Source organism: Lathamus discolor, chromosome 15 (genome assembly GCF_037157495.1).
Source record: "Lathamus discolor isolate bLatDis1 chromosome 15, bLatDis1.hap1, whole genome shotgun sequence".
Taxonomy (NCBI): domain Eukaryota; kingdom Metazoa; phylum Chordata; class Aves; order Psittaciformes; family Psittacidae; genus Lathamus; species Lathamus discolor.
Window position 1 is genome coordinate 3301523 of NC_088898.1, and position 26684 is coordinate 3328206.

At 47.4% G+C, this 26684-nt stretch overlaps 4 protein-coding genes across 7 annotated transcripts; 2 read left to right on the top strand and 2 right to left on the bottom strand.

The window, feature by feature from the left end:
• Positions 1 to 278: 278 nt before the first annotated feature.
• On the top strand, positions 279 to 16153 carry GOLGA1 (golgin A1). Of its 3 annotated transcripts, none has more exons than XM_065695307.1 (23): positions 279 to 385; positions 729 to 1038; positions 2663 to 2753; positions 3246 to 3320; positions 3809 to 3906; positions 4398 to 4430; positions 5148 to 5276; positions 5586 to 5755; positions 6139 to 6250; positions 6373 to 6468; positions 6691 to 6816; positions 7418 to 7513; positions 7940 to 8035; positions 8282 to 8434; positions 8666 to 8761; positions 9479 to 9568; positions 9974 to 10076; positions 10481 to 10638; positions 10969 to 11127; positions 11624 to 11683; positions 12290 to 12460; positions 12973 to 13059; positions 13623 to 16153. In XM_065695307.1, exons 2-23 carry the CDS (start codon positions 904 to 906, stop codon positions 13701 to 13703), a joined length of 2415 nt encoding a protein of 804 aa, XP_065551379.1. In that variant the 5' UTR covers positions 279 to 385; positions 729 to 903; the 3' UTR covers positions 13704 to 16153. The 3 variants fall into 3 exon arrangements, with proteins under 3 accessions (XP_065551379.1, XP_065551381.1, XP_065551380.1); XM_065695309.1 differs by having other exon boundaries at positions 5598 to 5755; XM_065695308.1 differs by lacking the exon at positions 279 to 385 and adding an exon at positions 512 to 641.
• Positions 16154 to 16906: 753 nt separating this feature from the next.
• Positions 16907 to 21145, bottom strand: ARPC5L (actin related protein 2/3 complex subunit 5 like). Of its 2 annotated transcripts, XM_065695314.1 has the most exons (4): positions 20349 to 20575; positions 19914 to 19985; positions 19432 to 19608; positions 16907 to 17467 (listed from the first exon to the last, which is right to left on the bottom strand). In XM_065695314.1, the coding sequence occupies exons 1-4, from the start codon at positions 20487 to 20489 to the stop codon at positions 17405 to 17407; spliced, it is 453 nt and encodes a 150-aa protein (XP_065551386.1). In that variant the 5' UTR covers positions 20490 to 20575; the 3' UTR covers positions 16907 to 17404. The 2 variants fall into 2 exon arrangements, with proteins under 2 accessions (XP_065551386.1, XP_065551387.1); XM_065695315.1 differs by lacking the exon at positions 16907 to 17467 and having other exon boundaries at positions 19491 to 19608; positions 19914 to 19984; positions 20353 to 21145.
• A 10-nt stretch (positions 21146 to 21155) lies between these two features.
• On the bottom strand, positions 21156 to 24025 carry PPP6C (protein phosphatase 6 catalytic subunit). The gene is made up of 7 exons (XM_065695316.1): positions 23875 to 24025; positions 23691 to 23786; positions 23543 to 23608; positions 23042 to 23183; positions 22369 to 22448; positions 22017 to 22226; positions 21156 to 21488 (listed from the first exon to the last, which is right to left on the bottom strand). Exons 1-7 carry the CDS (start codon positions 23947 to 23949, stop codon positions 21240 to 21242), a joined length of 918 nt encoding a protein of 305 aa, XP_065551388.1. The 5' UTR covers positions 23950 to 24025; the 3' UTR covers positions 21156 to 21239.
• RABEPK (Rab9 effector protein with kelch motifs) lies at positions 24007 to 26341 on the top strand. Its single transcript, XM_065695313.1, has 7 exons — positions 24007 to 24090; positions 24159 to 24301; positions 24382 to 24534; positions 24642 to 24803; positions 25305 to 25454; positions 25628 to 25777; positions 25989 to 26341. Exons 1-7 carry the CDS (start codon positions 24032 to 24034, stop codon positions 26249 to 26251), a joined length of 1080 nt encoding a protein of 359 aa, XP_065551385.1. The 5' UTR covers positions 24007 to 24031; the 3' UTR covers positions 26252 to 26341.
• Positions 26342 to 26684: the final 343 nt, after the last annotated feature.

Sequence of the window (26684 nt, forward strand, 5' to 3'; positions counted from 1 at the left end):
ATGAAGCCTTGTGTGGGATGGTTTAGTGTGAGGTGTCCCTGCCCATGGCAGGGGGGTTGGAACTGGATGATCTTGAGGTCCTTTCCAACCCTAACTATTCTATGATTCTATGCTCGCTGTCCCGCTGCTTCTCCGCTGTTGCTGTGGACGTTCCACGTTCCCCCGTGCAGCCGGAGCCGCCCGCCCGCTCACAGACTTCGCTGTCCATAACCTCCGGTTTGCGATCGGAACGGCCCAGCGGGGCCGGCGCGGCTCCTACCGCGGCTGCGCACGGATCCGCGCCGCTTCCGGCCCGCGCGGCGCTTCCGGGTCAGCGTCGCCAGGGGAAGCGGCGGCTGCGGGGTCGCGGTGGCGGCAGCGGCGAGGCCAGCCCGGGCCATGGGCGGTGAGAGGCGGCGGGATGAGGGGCGGCCCGGCGGGGGAGCGGCGGCGGGTCCCCGAGTGCCTCGGTGCGGCCTGCTGGGGACGGGCGGGCCTGGCAGGGACCGGCCCCGAGCTTCCTGTGGGTGCGGGCCCGGTGCGGACACACCGCTCTCGCAACGGCCGCCGGTCCCTGCCTGTCCCGGCGGACATGGGCCGTGCCTCAGCAGTGTCACGGTCTGGGTTTGGTTTTGGAGGGTTCTGATCGTGTATTGTAACAGGTCTGATACTAAAAGGCATTCATTTATCTTTAAGCATTTAATAAGTAGAAATTTTTAGTGTGGAAACCCTCTCCGTTTCATTTGCAGGTACTGTTAGGCTGTGAAGGCTTTAATGGAACTAGAAATGCAATAAGCCGGTGGATGAGGCACACAATTAACTCTCATTATCTGGGAGCTTTAAACAGAGTGATGCCATATTAGGCATATTGGAGGTGGTGGCTTTTCGAAGTACCTGGATATTTTAGTTCAGCAAAGCAATAAAATGTTTGCGAAGCTGAAGAAGAAGATAGCGGAAGAGGCAGCGATTGCTCCCAGGCCAGGGGGAGCTGCCCGGATACCCCGGTCTGTCAGCAAGGAGTCAATCACGTCCGTGGGAGCAGACTCCGGAGATGACTTTGTAAGTTACACCTTGCTTAGAGTGTGATTTCTCTTACGGTGTTTCCGGTACGGCTTTGTAGACAAGTTTGAAGTTTGGTGCATGAGTTGAGCATGTGTTGTGGTGTCTCTGTAGGGGTACCCCTTAATGCATACCTGAATTGTTAGCTTGAATAAACTGAAGTACTGAGGAGAAGATGTTTGTATGTTAACCATAGTGATTACCAGGAGGTTTATTCCCATGTAAATGTGAGTTATAAAGCTGTCTCAATACAAAACACCATTAAACAGTTATAAATTAGTGAATAAAGCTGTAATAGCATGTAAGATTTTTGGGTGACATGGTTTAGAGTGAGGTATCCCTGCCCATAGCAGGGGGGTTGGAACTAGATGATCTTAAGGTCCCTTCCAACCCTAACTATTCTATGACTCTAAGATACCTATTTGTAAAACTAATTACTGCAGCAACAGGAAAGCAAACAGGATGCTAGTTATCATCTTACTATGTACCTGTATTTACCTCTTGGCTTGCTGGTATTCTTCCTACTCAGGAGTATTGGTTATGCCTCTGCCAAGACTGTGTCCACTGTTCTGTTGCACTCAAAACTATTGTAGTTCCTCCACTGTCTCGTCTAAACTCTCTTTCATTATAAAGCACGGTTTTAGCAAGTTGTATAAGTCCAGGAGTGTGTGGGTTAAATGAAACCCTGTAGTGCTCTGGCACCTCGGCCCCTTGGTGGCTGTCATATGTTTGAAAACATGGATTAGGGGCCAGTGTAGTGCCAGTGCTGGAGCTGACAGCACCCGTGTGTCGACCATGCAGCGAGTCGCTTTATCGTTCTGGTTTGCTGTCTGCAGGATGAAGAAGGTATTTATGCAGTTGAGGTTTATTTTCTTCTTAAGCCCAGCTGAAATTCCAGTTTTGTTAAGCAGAAAGTTGGGGCCTGTGGTGTTTAAATACATTTTACAATGGAAATGCATCAGTCTTGTGGTTTTCTGGTTGTGTTTTTTGTTCTTAATAGTCTCATGTAGAAATTGCATTTACCACTTTGTGTTGTATAGAGAACAGAAAACAAATAATGATGGTGGCTGAAGTCTTAAGTAGTTTTAAGAGAATCTCTGGGAATTGGTTGTTTCAGCAGTATTCATTTAACTGCTCTTAATACCGATTATTCTGGAGGAAAAAAGAACCTATAGAGAATCGTATGTCAGCTACACAGTGAGTTTTCCATGGAAAGACTAGTGCTTGGGTGAGCTTATCCTACTGTTTCTCTTCTGCTTAGTTTTTCAGGACTTTCATTTTGCTCCATCCTGAAGCCTGCACTGTAAAGCCTGGTCTGTGTCCCCCATACTTGTTCTGTTATGCCATCTCCTCAGTGATCAGTTTGAACAAACAGCTTTCAGCTGTAGCTTCATTTAAAAGCATTGTGTATTACATGGAACAGGCCAGCATTGCAGAGCTGATGATTTAAGCCCTTAGTGTTTTTCTTCTTCAGCACTTTCTGCACATTCTGCTGCGCTAGGACAACTTTCCCCTTTATTTGCAAAACAGAAGGTGGGATAGTGTTTGTCATCACAGACTTAATATATGGCAGGATCACTTTTTCTAGATCTTGTAAATCACCTGAGTGTTGTTTTCTTACCAGGCTTCTGATGGAAGCAGCTCTAGAGAGGATCTTTCATCTCAGTTGTTTAGAAGAAATGAACAAATCAGAAAACTGGAGGTCAAGCTGTCTGGTATGTGTCCTGACATGTATAAAACCCTGTTACTTCAGCAGATATTTTCCTTTGAACTAAAGCATTTTAACTTATTAAAACTACGTGGGTTTAGGGTTTGGGTTTTTGTTTTAATTATTCGTAGCAACCCTGTTCATTGACATCTTGGTAGCATGCAGTATAACTGATTTTTTTATAAAGATGACTGACCCCTTTCTGCTCATTTCACAACACATTCTTTGGTATTGCCCCATTTTGTGTAAGTAGCACACCTGGGACAGGTCCCCCTGTTTGTACCATTTACCCTGTGGACAGTCCAAACTATTTGCTTGTGTTCATTGTTACTGTCACCCAAGATTTCCTCAGCAGGAATGATTTTCTGATGGAGAAAATCATCGTCATTTTCCACTCATCCTTTTTTCTTTTTTCTTTCCTTTTTTTTTTCCTTCCCTAAAAATTTCCTTCCCCAATGTCTGTTCATTCCTGGTCTGTGCTTCTCCCTCCTCCCACAAGACTATGCTGATCAGATCCGAAACTTGCAGAAGATGAAAGAGAAGCTTGAAAATGCGTTAGAAAAGCATCAGGATTGTATGTACTTCTCTTTCTCCTTTTCTTAAGTTGAAAATTACTATGGTTGGAAGGGAAGGGGGTTGATATTCGGATGTTTTAATCATTTCCTTTCAAGCTGTGCCCTTAAGGTTGTGAAGGATTAGAACGCAAGTTCTTGCCTTGTTTACAGTGTAAAAAGCAGTGGTTGTGTGCTGGCTGTTGAACAAAGCTCTTGTTAGACTCCTTTTGCCAAATCTGGGGCTAATGTGCAGGAGAGACCTCTTGGAAACTTACAGCTTTGTTACAGTCCAGTGAGGAGCAGGATTTCTGCCGTCTGTTATTTCTGGCATTTGCCCAATGTACAAGCAGTGTGAGGTAGTAAGTGGCACAGTGTAAGTGCTAGAGAGTCAAGATGGGGCTAATTACTTGCAGAAGCAGCTCTTTAAAGTTATAAATATCTTAGAGAAAATTGAGAAGCAATTTTAAGAGATGAGTTTTTATCATAGCTGGTGATTCTCTGTTGACAGCCTCCATGAGGAAGTTTCAGGAGCAGAATGAAGCTCACCAGGCCAGTCGCGCCAAGATGGCTGAAGGAATGGCATTGGCCTTAGAGAAAAAGGACCAGGTAATAGCTTGAACAGCTTGACTTTTGACTGTGGAGATCAGAGTGCATGACCTTGATGTTTTAGCAGGTGTCACCATTAATTAAAATAGTTGTGTGTGTGCTTGCCGTGGCAGCACTGAGGAAAGAAGGGAGCATTAAGTTCAAGTGCCAGAAATGGTGTGGGACTTGTCATTGTTCTGGCTGCTCCTACTGTTTTAAAACCAGCCCACAACAATTTCTGATGAAAGATTAAGCTTGCACTTGTGTAAGCTTCAATTGCAGTGGGCCTGTTGTCACTTTCATTTTACTTGCATAAAGCTTATTCAGGTAGCATAAATGATTCTTCAGCCTTTACGTATTAAAATACTAGCTGTTACTTTCCTTTTGCTGATTATTTTTTTAGTCATTACCACAGCTCAGTCTCTCTGTTAACAATTTGATTACTTTAATTGCTGTCCTTGGAAGTCTAAAAATAGGTATTTATATTTTCCCCTACTTTCTTTCTTGTTCAGGAGTGGATGGAAAAGCTGGGTCAAGTTGAAAAGGTAATTAACCTTTGGGTCTTTGTTTGGTTTTAATGTGTCTGTGTGTGTGTGTGTGTGTTTGTAAACACCAGCCTGCACACTTCCTACAGCTCAACCAGCCCTTTCTACTGTTAGATCTTTGGTCAGTGGGAGAGGCCAAACATTATCCGTGTATCAGGAGATATTTCTGGAGTTATTTTTCAATGGAAAAGTAAAGAATGATGGGTTGCAGTGAGAAAGATGTACTTCTGTAAGGTGGAACAGTAGCCTCCTTTACTACAGAGGAGGCAGCTGGGATGCAGAAGGAGATAGTGGATAGTGACTTTGAAGTCATCTGTTTCATCAAATAAATGAAACTCTTTGGTAGGGATTTTTTTTTTTTATACAGGATTTCAATCTTGTAGTTAGAGCTATTTAGCCTAGTCTATTTTAAAGTATCTGCTGATTATGAAGACATTAAACATGCTACTATTTGCTGTCCATTTTAGAGTTCATTTAGGTGATCACTGGCTGCAATGTGATGAATATGGGGGGGTTTGAGATCTTTGAAGTTTGGTAATTTGTTCCACATTACCTACTGCAGCATGAATGTGGAAGAGTTTCTAGTTCTGCACTCAGCGCCATCAGAGCCTTATGGCTGCAAGACAAGATTCCTTTCACAGGGAGTTCTAACTGAGCTCCCAGTGACTTGAGCACGCAAATATTCTTGGATTCCTTTTGTTTTTGTTGGTTTATCAGGAAAAGAAAATACTTGAGAGACAGTTACAAGAAATAAGGGAGACGAGTTTGAACCTTTTTCAAAAAAGAGATGACATTGATGAACTGGAGGGCTTTCAGCAGCAGGAGATTGCCAAAGTTAAACACATGGTAAGATCATTTTAACCTTTTTTTCCTCCCTTCCCTAAAATTTCTGGTAGAATACCAAGTTAGTGGTAGCTCTGCATTATTTTCTTTAGCCTTTGTGCTTGTATACGGTCTTGGTCAGTGTCAAAACCTTAACAGTAGGTATGTGCATACAATATTATATGGTTTATTTCAACAGTGACTTTTCTGGGAGTTATATATTATCTGGTGTAGTTCAGCTGATTACTTAATAAAAAGACAAGTTTCAATGAGAAGGCTTGATCAGTATTACCAGGTCGTCTGTATTGTCAAAGACAATGTTCTAATATTCAGCTTTTGAAAAAGGAAGAATCTCTGAGCAAAGCAGAGCAGGAACTAGAGGCATGCGCTCGAGAACTAAGCCACACTAAAGAGCTGCTTCAGGATGCAAGCAACGAGTCATCAGGCCTAAGGAAAGACCTTCAGGAGTTGCAGAAGCAGTTCTTGGAGCTAGAGGCACAGAGGTATGGATGTGGTGTTTCAGGAGAAGCAGCATGTGCATTTCTCCTTCGCTTTTATTTCATGCCTAGTTGCGAGGTTTTGGGAAGAGTTTATATATGTAATGAGTTGACTGAATAATTGCTTCTCATATGCTGATGTGTACGTGAAGGCCAACTTTATTATTTTTCAAGCCACTTGAGTACTTGTTTAGGGTTTATAAGTCTGTTACAATTTCTTTCTTTCATTGTTTGAATGCTTAACTGTAGCTTTCTTTGGAAAATGTAATAAAGCAGTGGCTGGTTTTAGGACAAGAAAATCAGTCCATTTTTATAAGCAGCAGAATTATCTGCTAAAGATTATTTTTCTGGAACATTATGTCACTTTTTTTAATTCTCTTTCCATGAAGGGATGAACTAATGACAGCTGAGACACATGCAGAAAAAAAGATCACTGCTCTGGAGTTAAGAGAACAGGAGCTACAAACTGTCATTCAGCAGCTTTCTGTAGACTTGCAAAATGTAAGTTGGAGTTGAGTGAGATTTGATTCAGAGAGTTCCTTGCCTGCTGAAGTTAGGTTAGATATCGCTTATGTGGGTTTGGAAATCTTAAGTTTCAAAGCAAGTGATTTCTCAATTTTCAGGCTCGAGTTGCTGGTTCTGGTTGTGAAAAGAGATTGGAAACATTACAGGCGGAGCATGAATCCCTGAAGATGGAATATGAGCAACACAAGCAAAAGGTTAAGTGTTTGCAGATGCATCTGTTGTGGGCTGGTATAAAGGTGTACACTTGGGTAATGCACTGTGAGTTGGGAATTCATTGTCTGCAAAGTGTTTTAAGATCATACTGTCTTTTCAAATAGGACTTCTCTCTTTCTAATCACACTTTTCAAAGTCAAACCACAATGGATTAGCTGAAAGCTTCACTACAAAAAAGATTCTGTCATTTCTTGTTCTCACAGATGACTTTTGAATTTGCTGAGAGGAATAAACTTACTGAGCAGCTGCAGGAAAAGGTGTCTTCCTTGGAAAAAAAGCTGGAAAGAAATCTGTCAGGGGATGAACATGTACAGGAGCTACTCAAAGAGGTAATAATACATTTATAGACTGCTTGTAAGTGTAACCTTAATGGGATTTTTTGGGTTTTTTTGAGGACATACGTCTCACGTGGAAAGAATATATGATGATATAATGCAGGTACATTTGTCCCTTTAGTGTATATTGCTGTGCTGTCTGTGCTGGATAGAATTCTGTGGGTGACTGCATTGAGTCTGCTCATGTAGGTAGCACACAGGTGTCGTTATTGGTGTTTCTGCATTGTCTGTTTATGCAGAAAGTTAAGCTTTCGTAAAAATCTTTTGTTTAATGCCTTAAACTTGGCCTGGCTTAGAAAACCATGACCCAGCTGCTGCTGAGAGTTTACATCTGGATCGTGACAGGATGCCAAAGAATCTCCCATTCTTAATGGTGTCATCCCCGGGGCAACGTGATCTGTGTAGGCCCAGTGCAGTAACATTTAACTTGCTGGTTCCTGAGACAAAGCTGTATTGCACATCAAAATAACTGTTCCATTTTAGTTTGACCTTATTCATGAACTAAAAAGAAAAATGGTAATTTAAAAAAACAACCACCACCAAGGACTTATCTGTTTGTCCTTCCTCCTGTTCTTCATCTCAATGTAATCTTCAGAAAGCTACTCTGGAGCAGAAGCTGGATGAAACCAGGCAGCAGGTACTGACAGACAGAATGCACCACACTGAGACTGTAAACCAGTTGGAAACACAAGTAAGTGTGTTTTAATTTACCACATATTCTCCCTCCTTCCAGCCGCTTTACGCCTTATAGCTACTTCCCTCACTGCACTTGTGCTATCAGCCAAAGGTGAGACTGTGTGTCACATTTAGTCTTAAAAAGAAATTCTAATTGATCAGTGTCTCTAGTCAGTGTGAAGAAGGGCTTGGTGGCTCTGAAGTTAGAGGTTTCTTGCATATCTTCCCTATCCTGACAAACAAATAGCTGCAGTGCAAGCATTGCTGGGGTGGTGTTGTGAAGAAGTTTTAAAAGCAGCATATGTCAAGTAGGCAGCCTTTCTGAACTGTGTGGTTACGTGGTTTAATGTTTGCTTTTCCCTACTGGGTCATCCCACATCCTGTACATTTTTTCCAGTAACATAGATGCCAATGGGTAAGGCATTTAATGGTTATATTTTAGAATAAAGAACTGGAACAAAAACTACAGATTGCGACAGAAGAATTGAGAAAGAGCAAAGAAGCAGCTGCTGAGCAGGATCTGAAGATCCGGAAGTTGGTGAGTGTCCTGCATGATCTTTCACTGTCCAGTACTAGATTAGTCTTCAGCATCTCCAGAGACACCCCCTTCCCAGTTTGTTTTGTTACTGAAGTGTTTTCTTGCTGTTTGTCTCCTAAACCAGTGTCTGTGCCAAACTAACAGTGTTGCTTCAGTTTCAGTGTGTGTCTTGTGGAATAGTGTCCAATTCTTATCAGAGCTTCAAAATACCATTTTATTAACACAGTGTACTTTGTTTGTCTTCAGCAAACTGATGTAGAGGATGAAAGAAGTAAACTACAGCAACAGATTTTAAGTGAGAAACATCAGTACGATCAGAAAATTACTGGGCTGGAGTCCCAAATTGCTGCTCTTGAAACAGGTTGGCAGTTGGATAAAACAGCTACTCAGCACAAGATTGTAAGTACAGAAACTGTTCACTAGGCAATGTGAGTCTTCACAGAGTTATTTTAATACAGGCTGTGGACCTTGCAGGTTGTCTGAATGTTTTTATTCAGCACTCCCGGCATTACAATAGATGATCTTATACTTTGAGAAACTAAATGTGAACAAAGCATCTGATGTGTTTAATTGTTTAAACAAAGCGTTAGGAGAAATGTACTTAGTATTAAAGCAATATTTATTTTACAGAGCCAGTTGGAGAAGGAAAATGAAATGCTTAATGGAAGCAGAGAAGAGTATGAGAGTTCTTTAAAAAAACAGGAATCTGAATTGAACAAGCTAAAGGTAAAGGCGCAATCGGTTACTGATGTTAGAGTGAACTTTGAGAAACTGTTACCAACCGAGTGTATTACATTCTCAGTACTTGGAGTCACATTATATTCAGATTGCATGTGCTGTAAATTGTCTTTGGTACTCAGTAGGGATGAATTTGAGGAGCATTACAAAATGGCTGATCCATTTCTAAAACAATGCTTGTGTCTGCCTAAATCAGGCAGAAATAATCCACTCCTGTATTGTCAGGCATGAAGAGCTTTTAAATCCTGTGAGCAGTAATGAATGCAGAATAGTTCAACATCAAATTCCACTCATAGCATTGAAAACAAAAGTTAAAGGCTGAAGTTGGTCAGGTATTTACATCTTCAGTCCTCTGACTATAATTTTAGGTTTTAGGAAGTTATTTTTCTGTAGCTACTCATGGACGCACAACTGGAGTTACTCTGGTTGTTAGATGAGTTGTAGGAAGCAGCTGCTTCTTTGTAATAGAGACTTGAAGCTAGAAGATCTTTTAAGCATTGAAATGTTTGGCCTCTCAAATCAGTTCTGTGTTGCTTTTACATGTGCAGATAGTGGCAGTGCTGTAAAACAAAACTGACTCTCCTTTAGAAACTTAAATCATGGTATGTCATAAATTACAGTTGCTAATAGATTTGGGATTAAAGATGGGAGACTGACTTGATTTTCATTTTCTCGAGTAACCTCTGAATTACTTTTGGTTTGCAGAATGAATTGAGCAGCAGAGAGACTGTCAGTGTTGAAATTGCCAAAGCATTGGAAGAAACACGAAAGCAGAGAGAGGAATTACAACAGCAGGTTGGTTAATACCGACAGTCTAAAATCTATTTGGGTGCTCTCCATCTTTCACAGACCAGACTAGATTTGGTCCAAGTCGTCAGAAAGGTCAGACAGTAGTCATTAGCTACTAAGAAAGAATAAAATGACAGCTACATCTGAACCCAGGACAGGGTAGAAAGCTATCTCTGGTTTTGCTCAGGGGTCTTCTACAGCTGCCACCTGGTGGTTATGAGGCAATCAGTCTTTATGGCACAGGTTTCATCAGCAGTGTGGTTTAGCTCCAACAGCACATTGACTTCAGTGCTTTTTAATGCGGTCAGCATTATAGATGTGATGCCTTCTGTGAGGCTCTGGATAGATCAAACATCCATGTTGTGTTATCGGTCTTATATTTTTAATGACTTCTGCTTGCTTGCTTTGCAGGTTTCACATCTGTCTTCATTAATAAAGGAAAAAGACCAGCTGATTGATGAAAAATGTGATACACTTCTAAAACAGAAAGAAGAGCTGAGACAACTCAGTCAAGGTTAGACCAAATGAGTCCATTGTATCCCAGACACCTTTACTGACATACAGGCTCTAGTTCTGGGCTTTCCTGGTAGATTGTAATAATTGTAACTTCTCTTCCATATTTAATCTATTAGAATTTTCAAGATCTTGTATCCTTCAGTACCAATTGCAGTCTCTCTGTTGCCCATTTAAAAACAAACCCACCTTTTTCAATCAGTCTTATGTTTATACACCATAAAACTACAAATCTTACTTACTGTAAATGATTATTTTGCACAAAATGTGGAAGGTATACAGATCAAAACCTGCTACTTCACTGCAACACTTAAACTGCACTTGCTTGAAAGATTATTTACATTCTTACAGAGCAGCTGCATTTGATTCGGTAGACTGATACTAAGCAGGTCTCTTCTTTCTCAGATCATGAAGCTGTCTTGCTGCAAATGCATCAGTTGCAATCTGACATAGAAGCAAGTAATAACCGAGCAGTGGAGAAAGAAGAAACGGCAAGAAAGGAAATTGATGAGCTGAAGTTGCAGATGCAGGAGTGCCTATTGGCCAGAGAGCAGGAGAAAAATGTGAGACCGCTGTTATCTGTTGTTCCCTGTCTTCCTAAAGAAAGCTGTTTCCTCTCAGAGCTGTGACTGGTTTATGAAAGACAACCCCTTATTTTATCTGACTCATAATGTATCTTGAGAGAGCCATTATGAAACCAATGAGACAGAGTCCCAGAAGTAATAAGCAGGCCAGGGAGAGATGTAGCCAACTAGATTGCCACTAGTGTTTTCTGGTTTAAAAGAGCAACCACCAAACACCCAAAACCAACAGCCAAACAGAAGTCTAACTTTCTGCCTTGGGAGTTTTCATGGGCTGAAAATGTCATCTCTCTCCAATTCACTGTTTTATAGGCTTTAGAACCAGAGGAGTCGACGAGAGCCTTGAACAAGCATTTCCATTCTCCAGAAAACTGTGTGGTGGAACAGAACGGAGAGGCAGCAGTTGCAGATGTCATTCAGCTTCAGAAGGATAACAGAGAGCTGGAACAGCAGATTGCTGAGAAAAACAAGGTGAACTGAAACAGCAGAAACTAGGAAGCCAAATAATTGGTGCTGCCCATGCTGCAGCATTAGGACAGGCTTACCGAAATGGCGATTTGAATCTGGTATTTTGCGAGTAACTTTTTTTCCCTTCTGGGTTGTACAAGGATCTAGCAGCCGTAGATTAAAAACTGCAGCCAGAATTGTAGGAATCCTTATCTCTTTTGGAGGAAAGATGCACCAAATATGATCATTTACAGCTTTCCTGCAGAGCCCTTTTGTGTGAATTCTGTTCGCTTCCACTGTGCTGTCACATGAAAACTCAAGTATCTTGTCACATTCCTGCTAGTGTGTGCAGCTAAGAAAGGCAAGACATTCAGGTTGCTTCTTCAGAGCTGTCAGCATTGTTTAATGATTGTTTTCAGTCATTACATTTGTTTGTCATGGGTTTTTCCAGATATCTGTGGGTCAAAATACATCCTGACAATGAATGCTGTGTTGACACTATCCTTTGCTGTGCTTACAGATGATAAAACAACTGCAGCAAAGAATGACAGAACTCAAGAAAACCCTCCAGAAGGAGTTGGTAAGGGTTATGCTTTTTCAGTCTTTTCAGCTGGCACTTACTGGTAGTTATTTGCATTACTAAGTCCAAAAGCTTGACTGCTGGCTATAGTTGTATTACTAGGGATATCTGCAGTTTCCTTATGTTTGCAGGCAGATTGGTGAGTGAGATGGGTAACCGTCACCACTCAGCTCCTGCAGTGGAGAATTTAAGCTACAGATCTGTGTCTGCGCATTTAGTACATTTCTGTGGAGGGAACAACTGAGGTTTGATTGCTACTCAGCTGCCATTCAGCTAAGTTTTACCATGGGACTGATACCTGCCCCGGGGAAAGGTCCCTTTTAATCCCTCGTACGATTGTTTTTCTCTTCAAGAAAAAAATCCATGCTGGTTTGAGTGCTGTACATGTAACAGTAGCAGCTACTAGCTTCTGTTTTAGAGTCTAGGGAGAGGTGAAGACGCTTCTCTGCTTTGATCTCCTGAAGGACGAGCAGCTTGTCCTGTTGATGCCCAGGTTGTACCCACCTTGTGGATACAAGCCTTCTATGTTAGATACCTCAGACGTAGATGCTCTTCCAATGTCAAGCTGATGGAGTCTACAGTGTACTTCTCTTTCTCTGTTTCTAGAAAATAAGGCCTGACAGTGAGGTACCTGAAATACGTGAAAAAGCAAATTCTGAAGTGCCTAATGCTTCTGTGACTGTCACAAACAACTCTGATTTAAATGACTCAAGGGAGATAAACTTCGAATACCTTAAACACGTTGTACTAAAATTCATGTCCTGCCGGGAATCTGAGGTAAACATGTACACTTGCCTTCTCTTTCTTTCTCTAGAAACTGCCCCCTGTTACCTGCTTAGGATACTTCCATGCCAATTCCATCCTTTTGCACTTACAAAGTTGATTCAGGACACTGAAGCAAAACAGCTAACAGTAACATGTTTGAACATACAGATTATTGTGAACTAAATGAAAGGGAAATTTCTGAGAGGTAGTTCTGTCTGCAAGTTACAGATCTGGATGCCACAGGAGCTAAACTGCTTCTCTGTTGTAATTAACTAGGCTGCCCGTTTGTCATCTTTCCCCAAAATGTGCAAACCGCTGTTAAAGATCAGAAGATCAGGGAACACAAATGGAAGAAATAAGATATGGGCCATCCTAGTCTCTGGGAACTGGGGACAATGGAAAGCTGCTGGTCTGCTCCTGCCAGTTGTGACTAAAAGCTCTGTGACCAAACCTACAAACTGGGCTGCACCATAGTCTAGAGTTTAGAGCCATCATAAGCAACAAAATACTGTGGTTTCTTTCAGGCATTCCATCTCATTAAAGCTGTATCCGTGTTACTGAATTTTTCACAAGAGGAAGAAAGCATGCTTAAAGAAACTTTGGAGTACAAGGTAAGGAGTCTGTTCCTCTCATAGTTTCTAACAGGACTCGCAGCCTGTAGAATGAAAGTTCTCAGATGCTGGGAGATCAGGAGAAGTATCTTTTCCAAATGCTGTGGTTTATTATTAAAATGTTAGCTAATCACATACATACGTGTTGGAAATTGTCCATTTCAATGAGGGGAAATAGCAGCTTTCTGGTGCTTCAGAGGAGTGACTGCAGTTTTGCCTGGTGGACTCAGTCCATGGAGGGAAGCTGTAAGCTTCCTGCTAGAGTACAGGCAAATGTTTAAAAGCAGGAAGCCGAATTCCTGGGTTGTTGTTTTGATGCTGAGCTTGAACACCTGGATCTGTTTCTCCTTTCCATTGCATGAAATGAGATCTTCTCATGAGATGTCCCTGGCTATGTGGTTATTAGTGACTGCTCATAAATGAGTGCTGCAGCATTCTGTTTATAAATAGTCCTTTCGATCAAACGATGAGGAGGTGCCTATGTACCATCTTATTTCTTCTTCAAATCTTCAGCTTCTCAAGTGTGTGAACCTAGCATAATGTTACTGTGCTTCTTGTCCTAGATGTCATGGTTTGGGTCAAAGCCATCTCCTAAAGGCAGTATCCGGCCATCTATCTCGAGCCCAAGGACACTGTGGCCTTAAGGGAACCTGAAAATGGGCAGTCAGCATCTAGCCACTTTTTTCTGTGAAAAGGACACTGAACACACTAATTCAGGTGTGTCTTAATCACTGTCATTGCAGTATTTTGTACAAGAACTTTTGACACTGTTTACAAAACTAATACTGTGCAAGGAGAAATTTTCACTACAAACTGAAACCTCTTCTGAGTTGGACTTGGGGACCGTTGTCTTGATGGAGTCTTAACAGAAGTCAGCTCCTTGTGTTCATCAGTCTTGTTTTCTTGGCACCAAAGGGTAACGTTAACCTCACTAATAGCGGTGCTGGCAGTTCAAGCTTCTAACACGTGCATCTGTTATGATGGTGATTCCAGCTTCTGTTACGGAGTGCTCGAGCTGAGCAACTCTAGGCACAGTAAAGCTTCTTGTCTCGCTGTGGAAGGCAAGCAGTGGATAAACGTATAATACTGGCAGTACTGTATTGAGTTGTGAACTGTTTGAAAAGCCTTTCAAAGAACAGGAGCAGGAGCTTTAACCAAAAAAGAAATCTGCCTTGCCTTGTTATACTGACATAACTACTAGTTCGCATTTTTTCATATCACTGTGTAATTTAAGGTGCATATATCCTGGCCTGCAGTCCTGAAGGCTGCATGTTGATGATGATTATTTAATTTGAGAGCACAACTTTAGAGTTGTCTGATTTTACTTTTCTTAAAGAAAAATAATATTTAAAATGGTCTTAATTATAGTACCTAATACTCAGTCGCCTTTAAAACTAATCTATAAGCCTGTACCATAGGTTGTTAGCGTAGGGAAGAAGGGGTAGTAAACCATTTTAAATTTTTAAAGCTGAATTCCAGGTATTGTAAATGCACACTGAAAATACCTTTTATTTAAGAAAGAATCTAGTGACAAAGGGTGAAGAATATTGGTACTAAACACTTTGATTTTTATGCTAGCAACAAATCTTCATGACCAGTATCCGCCTCTTTGGTTGTGGTTTTCTGTACTTCAAATACTGATGCTTAAAAACTGTTAGGAGCATGCAGTGGGCTGTTAACTGTGTCCTAAGTACATGGCAAAAGAAATGCTGCTTGTGAGGTTTTTGGTTTTGAGGATACAATTCAACTCTTAATGAATATATCTTTGTTCCAGCACTTGCTTTCCTTCCCCCTTAAGAAAAGGGGTCCAAGGTGGTGCTTGCCTCCTCCAGGGGAAGCACAATTTTGCCCATAGTTATTAACACCACTGCAACATCTAGATTAAAATGGGCAGCAGCAGCAAATCTGACTTCTTGAAGTGGGACATACTCTCAAAAAAATGACAAATGCATGGAATTTGATGAGCAGGGTCCAGTTCTGGTAATTTTCTTACAATGAGGTTTGTGTTACTAACAATACTTTAATTAAATATATTCAAGAAACTCAGCCTGTTCTCTAGTGGAGATACAGTTACTGTTCAGGTTTTTAACTTAGCTTTGCTAATGGGGTCTGGATGACCTTGGTGGTGGCAGTTGAGGTGCAGTGTTATACAGCATGTGAGCGGCTCCCTGCTTCCACGCACACAGTCCTTGTGGTAAAGATGAGTTTCCTTCCACGTGAGGTCGGTTACCAGAGTGGTCACTGTGCTGCAGATCTGTACCCAACTGGCCTCCCCAGTTTTTTGTTCATCAGCCATACCCCAGGCACAGGTACTCGCAGTAGCTGTTACCTTGGCACAAGTGATGCTCCTCAGTTTAGAGCTAGGTTATATTTATTTGAAGTTAAGAAAACCAACAGGATTTTCAGTACAATAAAGCTTGTCCGAACACAGTCTTTCAGTAACCTGATCCATGGCACTTAGTGATGGCATAGAGAAGTGTATGGGCAGGGTACAACTCTGCTCTAATATGAAAACAGACAATCAAAAAGTAGATTTATATCAGTTGTTTCTCTACTGAAACAAAGCAGGGGCAGGATAACCCTGTTGGTTCTGGGAAGATTTTTCTTCTCTAAGATCTTTTGCTTCAGAATATCCCTTTGCTCTGCCCTGTTTCTGTGGGACCTGAGACCAGGGGACAGGATTCCCTCTACTCACGCTGACGCCTGCTGAGCAACTAATCGGTTTATGTTGATCCGGGCTTGAAAGGTTACTGCTGAACAGTGAGAAAAGCAGTGCATGCAGCCTGGAATGGAGTGACAAAACAAGATCTTAGATTACATACTCACTAACACAACTTCACTTAAGATCCCAAAGCTCATACAGGATCAACTTACCATAAACGAGTTCGTAAGTGTTGAATTTTCTTTAGAGATCAGAGCAAGAATGGCGTGTATACATATATTAAAAAGCTAATGCACTTTCCTTGTATAAGAAGTGATATACATAATCCTTTCTATGGCCATTGGATTTCTTTCCTTCTATGCTGTAAATATGGATTGTATTATGAAACACTATGAAATTTGTGGTGCAATACATTTTGGATCAAAACCCTAATCCCGATTTCTTTCTCTTTGTAGTTCTGGTTATCTCTGCTGGGCTGCTTTAGCTATTTAAAACTGAGAGCCTTTTAAAGCATGAAACAAACCCCACCTTCTGCCCAGGGTAAGCACGGGTGTGCCACATGCCATTAAGGCCTGTTTCTCGTGGGCAGATAAGGCCAGGAATGAGGCAGAGAGCTTCTTCCTCCTGAAATCATCTTTCACAGCTGCTGCTGCACTTCTAGCAGCTGATAAAAGCAAAGACTGAGTGGAGTAGGGCCTGGAGCAGCTGCTTCCTGTGGAGTGGGCTCCTTTGTGCCAAAAAGCAGATGATAATTTCACCAGGCAAACCCCAGTGCTTTTGCTATAACTGATGCTGGAGACAGCGATGGTTTGCGTCTGGACAAATCAAGGTTAAAACCTCTGTGCTCACTGACTCGGCTCATTTTACTGCACTTCAGTCCTTCAGAAGGTGAGGACGTACTAATACAGAAATAGTAAGTTCTGAAGTATTTTGTCCATCCTAAACTGTCGAGAATATGAAAGTCAAACCAGAGGTGATCGTGTTACATTCACTGTCACTTAGAAGCCTTGATGGGAACAGCTGAGCTTGGTCTCGCTCCCTGCAGCCAGGGAGTTAGATTTGAGGATAGTTCTCTAGACAGGTAAAGAGCATTCATGCAAGGGTGGATACTTAGCTTAGAACTCCTGCAGTGCTGGCCTGCTTTTGAGTAAGTGTCAGATGTAGTGAAAACCAAATTACTTTAACTCGTGTGATCCAAGAGCTTTATTGATGCAGCAGGCACTTTACACCGAAACCAACCCCACAGTCCAACTAGTCCGTCCGGTACGCAACCACCATTGCACCAACCACTTCTCCCGCCCACAAGCTGTCAGGGTCTTGCATCTGCCCAGGCCACAGCTACCTCGTGAATCAGCAGCACACGCAGCATTCTGTCTCACCACGCTTGGGTAAAGCAGCATCTGAAAATACCTGTTCTATTACAGTAATAGGAGGCAGGAGTGTGCCCTCTCTCTGCCTTTTAAAGAGGGATCAGGAGAATGTCTTGGCTCCTGTATGTGATAGTTGGAATATGCAGGAATACCTTTACTATGCCCCCACCTTTAAGGTTAAAAGCATTCCAAGAGGTTTCCATAGTATTTCAGTAGATTGCAATCTCTAATAAAGATGGACCAGTGTAATTTCAGCTCATTCCTTCTTCCGAGTCCAAAACTGATCGTCGTCTTGGTTCAAGTTAATAGTCTTTTAAACAGTCTTTCTTGCTGTAAGAACTCTTACTATGGACCCTAGTCCACCTACTGCTAATGCCTGTGGGGATGGGAAAAGGAGAGAGGTTACAGAGTCACTGCAAAAGGCATCTTAAAAGAACAATCAAGTGTTTAATAACAGAGTTTAAGGCTCTTCTCTAAAAACTTTTCACCCCTTTTACTCTCAAGTCTTTAACAGTTAATTGGGGAAAATCTATTTTCTGTAGCACGTGTGACCACTACAGACATTTTAAGCCATTTTGTTTAGGTACTAAACCACTGTGCAGTGTCAGGATGAAACCACACTGCCCTGCAGCCCGCGAGGCTCTGAAACACTGCTGCTCTCGGTATGACTGCTCCAGCAGTAAATACAAATGAGAGTGATCGTTGACCCAAATTACTACAGTACCTTTACAGTAATATTCTATATATGTACTCTGTGATGTAAGAACCAAGGTACTGAAGGGCAGACAAAACCAAACACAATAATTTAGTAACCCAAAACCACTAAATGAAGGGAAATGACTCCAAAATCCAACCCCCTGCTGGATGCAGAGAAGGATCCCAGTGTCACATGCCACTGACGATGCAGAATGTCTCACCTCCCATGTCCCTGGGTGGGAAAGGAGGAAAGGCCCCTCCCATTTCATCTGCAGATGGATATGATGATAAAAAACTAAGTATTAAAGCTGACTGCTTAAAATGAGGCATTTACTCTGCAGACATCATTCAAGTGTGGGTTTTAGAGTGTCTGGAATGAGAACAGCGACCGACAGTCCGCGGCACCTCGCTGTGTTAGGGAACAGGAACACAAAGCATCCATCTGGAGCAGAACCTGCTCATGCTGCGGCAAGTGAACATTCCCAACTTCCCAGACCCGATCAGCGTGGGGACAGCAGCCCTTTCCCAGAGGACAGACTGGTACTGCCGAGAGCTGACGCCTCTCTGAGCAAGCCACACGTCTCACCAGTAGTGCCAAGCAGCAGAGCGCCAGCCAGGGCGTAAGCCCTGCCCAGCCCACTTCAGACCTGCCTGGTTCCCTTCTACACAAAGAGGACGGGATGCTGTACGTGTGCCTACGTGCTCTGAGCACTGTCACCTTTCCAGTCAGGGTGGTGTTGTGTAACGTTGCACACTGGCAGCACCCACCCATGGTTACCTGAAAACAGGCTCCAGTGGAAACAGCAGGAAAAAAAGGCAAAATAATCAAGCAGAAACCTGTTCTTTTGCGTCCTGAGGAACTGCCTCCTGCCCTGTCAATGTCCTGTAAAGCCAATGACAGCTGCCAGCAGCAGGACTCAACCTGAACAAGTTCTGTCCTTACACACCACAGGAAAACACCCGTATCGTGTGATGGACCAGCATTAGCAGCACCTCTATGTTACAGGGAGCTGCAGTATTCCTATGGATCAGTTTTCCAGGGAGGAGCACTGACAGCTGCTGCTATAGCTAAAACCACTGCAAGCTGGGGCAGATTTCACTTGGAATCCTGCCCAGGGGTGCCCAGCACTCAGCTGGTGAACACATCCCACCCTCCCCTCTCGCAACAGGCACTGCACAGAAACACGAGAGGACGGCTCCGGATCCCAGCGGAATCTGCTTGGATCTCCAAAGCCTCTCCTGTTGCTAAATCCTGTTCTGAGCTGTGACATGTGCTGCCATCAGCCTTCAGCTGGTGAAAACCACCCGGCCTGAGCACCCCCCTTGCCAAGCACCCGGCTACAAGGGGACGCTGCCCCTGCCCTGTTTAACCATCACCTCCTCAGCTCCAGCTCTGTCCCCTCGGTGGGGCTGGCCACAGAAGAAGCCACAACGCTTCCTCCAGGAGACACTACCCTGCCCCACGTCTCACCTCCCCCCTGGCTGGGGTTAAAGGCAACTGCTTAAGAGTCCAAGCTCAAAGAGGCCAAAAGGAAACAGCAGTTACTGTGCTCCTCAGGGACAAGCCCCTGCCATCATTTGCTGCTCTCACCACTGCTCCTTCAACAAGGACCTTGCTGAGCCGAGCGCGCACCAGACACGTACCTTTTCATGCCACTGCAGTAATATTGCACTGCTGTTTTCTGTTGGCTTTTCAAATCCTTTATAAATGTACTTCATTAACAAGTCAACGCCGTTTCTGTCTAAGGAATTCACCGCTTGTTCTATTTCGCTGCTTTTAAAAGACGTGAGGACTTTAAGCATGGTTCCCTGGGCCTGCTCCTGTGAAGACAAGGAAAGGAGAACAACATGAGAACCGGCAAAGCTGGAAACGACCCCTGGACTTGTGTCTGACAATGGATGCTGAGGGCTGGTGGCTACACTGCAGGCTGTGTAGGTGACATTTCACCTCGGGATTCAGGAATGAGAAGGAAAGGGTGAATACACGGGGATTGCGTGCACGCCACGCCGCTGTGTCACTCAGTAACAGTACAGGGGTGCTGATGGGATCTCTGGGGTAACACCACGGCATCACAGCACTCCCCAGCGCTCCACCACCGAGCCCGCATCCCTGCCCTGCCCAGTACCTTCATGGCCTGGCTCTTCATGTTGGCGGGGCTGCTCCGGATGGCGGTGTGGAAGGCTCGCAGCGCGTCCCCTGTGCGGCACAGCAGTCAAGGACTCATCCCTGGCAGTGCTCAAGGCCAGGTTGGGCACAGGGGCTTGGAGCTCCCTGCTCCAGTGGAAGCGCTCCCTGCCCGTGGCAGCGGTCGGGACCGGATGGGATTTAAGGTCCCTTCATCCCAGACCAGGCTGCGATTCTGTGGCCCCCCCGGCAGCTCCCGGTGAAGGTGAGAGACCGAGGGGCTGCAACGAGGCCGAGCGCGGCGCTGCAGGGGCCGCTCCCCCGCCCGCGGCGCAAGCGCTCGGCTACGGACGAGGCAGAAGGCGGCGGCGCCGCCGCGACCCTCCCCGGGTGCCCCCGGGCCCGTCCTCCCCCCCGGCCCCGCTCCCCAAGGATATTGCCTCAGCAGCGCCTCCACCTCGGGCCCGGCGTCGGGCTCCGCGGCCGCCGCCTCCTCGGGCTCCTCCACGAAGCGGTTCTCGTCGTACTGGTCGATGTCGAGGCGGCGGAAGCGGGAGGACAGCGTGCTCCGCGCCATGCCTCCGCCGCGGCCCGCCCCGGAACCGGACCCAGACCCGCACCCACCCCGGAACCGGAACGACCGGGCGAGCCCTGCGCCGGGCAGAGGAGGCGGGACCCGGGGCGGGCCGAGGCGGCGGTACCCGCCCCGGGGATGCAGGGACGGGTGAATGGATGGAGCGGGGGAGGACGGAACATCGCGATGCGGCACAAACACACAGCGTCTGGAAAAAGTCAGAACAATGATTTTAATGTACAAACCCCAGCGCTGTAGCAGGTCGGTGCGTTTGGAACCGGCATCTAGGGAAAACAAAACAACCCCGGGGGATGCGGGGACAGGGAAAAACAGCCCTTCCGGCCACGGTATCCACGTAAAACGAGCGGTGACGGGACAAACAACCCCGTCACAGCATCGGGCAGGAACTTTGCTGCTGAAATTTCCTTTAAAACTTACCAAAGGGAAGGGAAACCCGCCGGGAGCGAGGCGCTTCCCGCCCGGGGCTGCGGGAATGGCTCGTCTACACCCCGAAACGCGCGAGAACGACATGCAGTAGTATAAATCTCAAGGACGTGTTACAAATACTCTGACTCTAAAGGTAAAGGGGAAATAAAACCAAACCAACTTTGCTACAGACACCATCGTACACAATAAATTTAGATAACTTAAAAAAGGCAAGAGGCAGCATTTCAGCAGCAAAGTGCTCGATAAAAAGTATATTGTAAAGGGGACAGTACAGGGGAGGAGGGAGGCAGCAGGCGGGGAGAGGCCTCAGAGGAAATACGGCGTGGTTGTCCTGGGAGGAATTACACGTTCTGAATCCGGGACTGCGCGGAATAGCTTTGGTTCTCTTGTATTTACATCTTTAAAGACCATGATTGAGGCGATATTTCCACAGCGGTAGCAGTAGTTGGGAGCCGACCATACCGTTACCAATTTCTCATCAAACATGAATTTGTAGCCTTCGTGAACCAGCTGGTGCGCCCTGCAGATGAGCTTTAAGTTGTTGATGTGGACAAACTGCAAAGGCAAAAAGGGAGGTCAGACTCCACGGAGCTTCCCTGCGCACTGAGCTGCGGCTCAGCCGTGCCGGAGTGTGCTGCAGAAAGGACATGGAGGCAACGCATGCCATGAGGGCAGTGCTCATAACGTGGCTGACGCAGAGGTTAGGGAGGGTCAGCATGGATTAGCCCCGACACTGAGCTCAAAGTTCTCCAAAGTACCAAAATTAAGAATTTTGAAGAGAAATGGTGTTTTCGTTCTCCTAAATCCTTAAAGAAGCTTCTGCACAAACCCCTGTGATACTCCCAGGTCTCTCTGCATTACCCTTTAAAAGCCAGATGGGTATCACCACATCTGGCTCACGCGGCACATCCTTCCAAACCTTCCACTGCCATGACTTGTTCGCAGCTATCTCACATGGGGAGGTCATCACCCTGCGGTACCCTCAACCCACCCACTGAACATGGTAAATGCCAAACCGAGCCGAACGCTTCAGCTGCTCTCCCACCTGCAGTTACTTTGTCTTGCACATGGCAGCATCATTACCTCATTCGTCACCTTCGCCCCGAAGAGCCAGCCCGCTCCTCGTGGGCTGATGGCCCATGTGTCGACGTCCTCCGGGTCAGACCAGACCAGGTCACAGAAGGCGCCTTTGTGAGGAATTTCTTGATTACGTTCAATGGTTCGAATCTGATCGAGTGTCTTGATGTCTGGAGAGAGGCCGCCGTGCACACAGAGGATCTGCTCGTCTATTAACTGCAGCAAAAGGAAGACAAACCCAAGACACTCAGGACGCTAACCCAGCCCAGTGCCAGCCCTGTGACCCTTCAAGGTCACCGATTCCAGCGCTCCCATTTAGACAGCCTGTTGTGTGTTCTGAACGTGGTGTTTCACTTACAGCCGCTATCGTGAGCATGTCAAAGACTTTGGTGCAGTACCTCCAAGCATTAGCATTTCCGTATTTGGTTTGGCACTCATCTGTTAAGCAGAGAAATCCCTTAAATGATCAGAATGCATTCAGAGACCAGAGGTGAACGCTGACAGCAGAACCTGCAAGGTCGGGCCTGTGACAGAGCCCCCATCGGGAGTGGACCCTGGATCCTGCTGGACTTTGCTTTCCAAGTGACACAGGGAAAAGAGGGCCTCATGCAGCGCAGCAGAGAACGCTCCCACTGGGGACTGACCCTCAGTGAGAGCAGCCCAGGGCTTCAAGCAGCACATTTATACAGAACTGAGGTGGGAACATGAACCAGAAGGGGCTTAAGGGAATGTACAGTAACATCGCGGCTTTGTGCAGAGCCCTTCATTACAGAAGAGCAAAGCGCACCCTGTGTGACTGTGCTCTGCAAATGAACGTGGCACCGGAAAGCACAGGTACCAGAGGGCAAGAGCACCGAGACCCGGACAAGAAGCCATTCTGCTTCACAGACACAGTGATCGCATTTAACGAATGATGGGAGCCCACTTCCCCTCCGCTCCTAGGAACACCCAAGGCAGTGCTGCTTCCAAGAGGGTTCCCAAGGGAATTACGCGTCCGCCCCCATTCAGAAATCGTTTGGATAAAGACTCACCATAAAATCCATACACCTGTGTTATCTGCCTGCTCTCGTGATTGCCTCGCAACAGTGTGATACGATCGGGCCACTTAGCTTTTAGTGCAAGCAGGTAAGTGAAAGTCTCAAGACTATAATAACCTCTATCTACAAAGTCACCCTGCAAGTCAAAAACACAGTCATAAACGGAGAAACAGCCGAAACGCAGCGTTACAACCACCCTCGGTGTGGGAAGAGCCCAGCACCGCAGGGGAGCCGGGATCCATCAGATCCGTGCTCCTTGGTCACTCAGTTTCAAGTTTGCCTCCGGTCACCCGAGGCTGCCCCAACCCAAGACCCAGTGGGCCCCAGGCCACCCCTCACGATGGCGGCTGATGGCAGGGACAGGCTGCAGAGCTCACCCTCAACGAGCCCCGACAGCACAGGCCAAGGCAGCGCTGCCGGGCGAGCCCGGCGGGACCCAGCCGTTAAAGCGGGGCCGGAGGCACCTGGCGGGGCAGGGGGCCCAGCACCACGTACCATGAAGATGTAGTTGGTGTCCGGGACCTGCCCGCCGGTCCGGAACAGCTCGCACAGGTCGTAGAACTGCGGGGGGAAGCGGACGCCTGAGGGCCGGCCCCGGCGGGGGCGGGGGGGCCGCGGGGCGGCGGGGCGGCGGCGCCGTTACCTGCCCATGGATGTCCCCGCAGACCGTGACGGGCGTGGAGACGGGCTGCACGTTGGACTCCTCCAGCAGCAGGTCGCACACGTAGTCACAGAGGCGCTGCGGGGGGAGAGCGGCTCAGCGCCGGAGCCGGCGCCCCCCGGCACCCCCGGCCCCGGCCCCGGCGCCCGCCCGGCCCCGGCCGCACCTTGAGGTCGTTCTCGGGCAGGTACTTGCAGAGCCGCGCGATCTCCACGTACTTGTCCAGGTCCAGCGGCGCCATCTTGGGACGGCGGCTCAGGGCCGGAAGCGGGGCCGCCGACACCAGCGGACGTGCCCCGCGTTCCGCTTCCGCTTCCCCGGGGATGGGGCCCCGGCCGCTGCCGCCGCTGGAGCCGGGCCGCCGCCCGCGGCGGGGCCAGTGGTGAGCGGGGCGGGAGGGGCGCGGGCCCGGCGCGGGGCGGCCCCGGCTGAGCGCTGCCCCCCCCGCAGGTACCGGCTGTCGCCGCAGGGGGAGCGGCCCCGCGGCCGTGTGGGGCACGGCTGCCTCCTGCTTCCCGGCGGCGGCCGCGTCCTCATCCTCGGCGGCGCCGACCCCGCCGGCGCGTTCGCGGACGCGCACTTCGTGGAGCTGGGTGAGGGCCGGGGCCGGGCCGGGCCGGGCCGGGCGGGGGGCGCGGGGGCCGGTGCTGACCGCGCTGTCCGGTGCCCGCAGGCGCGCACCGGTGGGCCGCGGCCGGCTGGAGCGGGCTGAGGCCGCGCTATGAGCACGCCACGTTCCTGCCCGCCGCTGGCAGCCCGCGGGTTTGGGTCTTCGGAGGCGCCCACCCCGCGGGGAACCGGAGCTGCGTCCAGGCGCTGGACCCGGGTGAGGGACCGAGGCCGCGGGGGTCGGGTGGTGCCGTCGGCTGGGACGGGGGCGGAGCGCGGTGCCCGGGCCCTGGTGAGGGCTTCGTTAACCCGCGTCTGCGTTAGAAACAGGAACCTGGGAGAGCCCCGAGGTGAGCGGGGAGCAGCCGCTGCCCCGGACCTTCCACACGTCCTCCGCAGCGGTAGGGGAGCGCCTGTACGTGTTTGGAGGGGGGGAGAGAGGAGCAGAGCCAGTCAGAGATCGGCGGCTTCACGTGTTTGACACAGGTACCTCTGGACGCGTAAAGGGCCCTGACGGCAGAACCCAGCCTCTGCCGAACGGGAGCTCTGCGTTTCAGGTCGTCAAAGCCATGGAAATGTCAGGCCCCTGCTTTGGCTGCGAGGTGGTGGGCGAATGCTGCTCGCTGCACTGGTCTTTGTGTAGGCACTGGGAGCTCGGGCTAAAGTGGCAGCACAAAGCTCTGGGATGAGGAACACCGTGGGATACGGGAGTGGTTGGTCCCCTTTGCCCAACAGCCAGTTCCTTTCCGTGGTGGCATCATCCTGTGCTGCCGTAGTCATTCTTCCAGCCCTGCGGGTACCAGGACGGGTTTGCTTTCCAGTTTGAATTAATCTGCCCTGCTACTGGGTGACCAAAAAGCACATGGAGCTCCAGGGCGGCCATGATGCTTGGTCTTTGATATCACGAACTCCTCTTCAACCCTGCTGAAGGCACTTCCTTAGGAAGCACTGGGATTTTCTTCCTAACACTTGTACCCCCATTCACAGCCACCCTGACCTGGTCCCAGCCAGATACTCACGGTGACCCCCCTTCCCCTCGGCACGGACACGTCGTGGTTGCAGTCGGGACCAAACTCTTCATCCATGGAGGTTTAGCTGGGGACGTTTTTTACAATGACCTGTTCTGCATTGATACAAGTGAGTATGGACAGAGGTACCAGTGATGCTGCTGCGAGATAGGTTTGGATTTGGGGGACCTTTATTCTGCAAGATCAGCTCTGAAGCGCTTCATTTACCCAACTTGTTTAAAACAACAAAACTGGTGGGGTTTCTATAATGTGCAACCACAGCTGTGTTCTTTTTTCCACCAGCTGACATGAGGTGGGTTAAGGTACCAGCCACCGGTGACATCCCAGGAGGACGAGCATCCCACTCATCAGCTGTGTTTAAGGACCACTTGTACATTTTTGGTGGAATAGGTCCAGAGGGGACGCTGGACACCACATACAAGTATCACACAGGTAGGGAGGCTTTGCCCGGCTGCAGAACAGTAAGTGCCACTCAGTTGGAGAATGCATTACCCCTCTGCTCCCAGCCTTCACCCCTTGGTATCCACCATCAGTACCCTGCACTTACACTGAGAACCAGTCCAATGCGTGGTGGGTGCCCCAGGGTGCTCTCTGAGGCTGTGAACCTGCAGTTAAAGGTGTGCACTGTGTTTTCGCACTGCAGAGAAGCAGCAGTGGACGCTCCTACAGTTCGATGCCCCTCTGCCTGCTGGGAGGCTGGACCATGCCATGTGTGTCATTCCCTGGCGGGCTGGGAAGAGCGAACACACAGGAGCTGCCACTGGGGAAGCCACAGCTGGTCCCCTGCTGAAGAGCCAGGATGAGGGGCATGCTGGGGCCACAGTTGTGCATCTGCTGTTGGTGTTTGGTGGGATGGACACGCAGGGGGAGATATACAGGGACTGCATTGTCAGTCTGATTGAATAGCAGAGCTGTGCTCCTGCGCAGCACCAGCCTTTTCTACACACTTTTATACTGTTGGGTTACTTGGCAATAAAGTTCTTTCTTACCCTCAAATGGATAGCTCTCTGCTAACACACCGCCCCTGAGGCATGGTGCATGATCCTGCTGGACCCAGGGAGAGCAGCTGCTGCAGGGAAGCTTCATCCACTGGGGCTTGAGGTTGCTGGAGTTTGAAAGCCTGGAAGGGCTCACACCACAGCAGGGTGGCTTTCCAAGCAGCTCGCAGGCTGGTGGCTACACAACGCAATTCATTGCGGAGGCACAGGGTTACCAGGAAACAGGCTTTTGGGAGGATGATCTGGAATAGAACTGGTGGTTTTAAAAATGAGTGGATGAAAACAAGAGAAAGTGACCCCCACACCAGGGAAAAGGTGAATTGTTGAGTGGCTGTGAGGTG

Excerpts from the sequence above, each read along its gene's own strand:
- RABEPK (XM_065695313.1), top strand. The coding sequence starts at position 24,032 with ATGGGGCCCCGGCCGCTGCCGCCGCTGGAGCCGGGCCGCCGCCCGCGG. Across the intron at positions 24,302-24,381 it reads CGCGCACTTCGTGGAGCTGG|GCGCGCACCGGTGGGCCGCG; the intron begins GTGAGGGCCGGG and ends CGGTGCCCGCAG. Across the intron at positions 24,804-25,304 it reads GCTTCACGTGTTTGACACAG|CCACCCTGACCTGGTCCCAG; the intron begins GTACCTCTGGAC and ends CCCCATTCACAG.
- ARPC5L (XM_065695315.1), bottom strand. The coding sequence starts at position 21,017 with ATGTCGTTCTCGCGCGTTTCGGGGTGTAGACGAGCCATTCCCGCAGCC. Across the intron at positions 19,985-20,352 it reads GAGGTGGAGGCGCTGCTGAG|GGGACGCGCTGCGAGCCTTC; the intron begins GCAATATCCTTG and ends TGTGCCGCACAG. Across the intron at positions 19,609-19,913 it reads TGAAGAGCCAGGCCATGAAG|GAGCAGGCCCAGGGAACCAT; the intron begins GTACTGGGCAGG and ends TTGTCTTCACAG.
- GOLGA1 (XM_065695307.1), top strand. The coding sequence starts at position 904 with ATGTTTGCGAAGCTGAAGAAGAAGATAGCGGAAGAGGCAGCGATTGCT. Across the intron at positions 2,754-3,245 it reads ACTGGAGGTCAAGCTGTCTG|ACTATGCTGATCAGATCCGA; the intron begins GTATGTGTCCTG and ends TCCTCCCACAAG. Across the intron at positions 3,907-4,397 it reads CCTTAGAGAAAAAGGACCAG|GAGTGGATGGAAAAGCTGGG; the intron begins GTAATAGCTTGA and ends TTTCTTGTTCAG.
- PPP6C (XM_065695316.1), bottom strand. The coding sequence starts at position 23,949 with ATGGCGCCGCTGGACCTGGACAAGTACGTGGAGATCGCGCGGCTCTGC. Across the intron at positions 22,449-23,041 it reads ACAGGTGTATGGATTTTATG|ATGAGTGCCAAACCAAATAC; the intron begins GTGAGTCTTTAT and ends TCTGCTTAACAG. Across the intron at positions 21,489-22,016 it reads GGGCGAAGGTGACGAATGAG|TTTGTCCACATCAACAACTT; the intron begins GTAATGATGCTG and ends TTGCCTTTGCAG.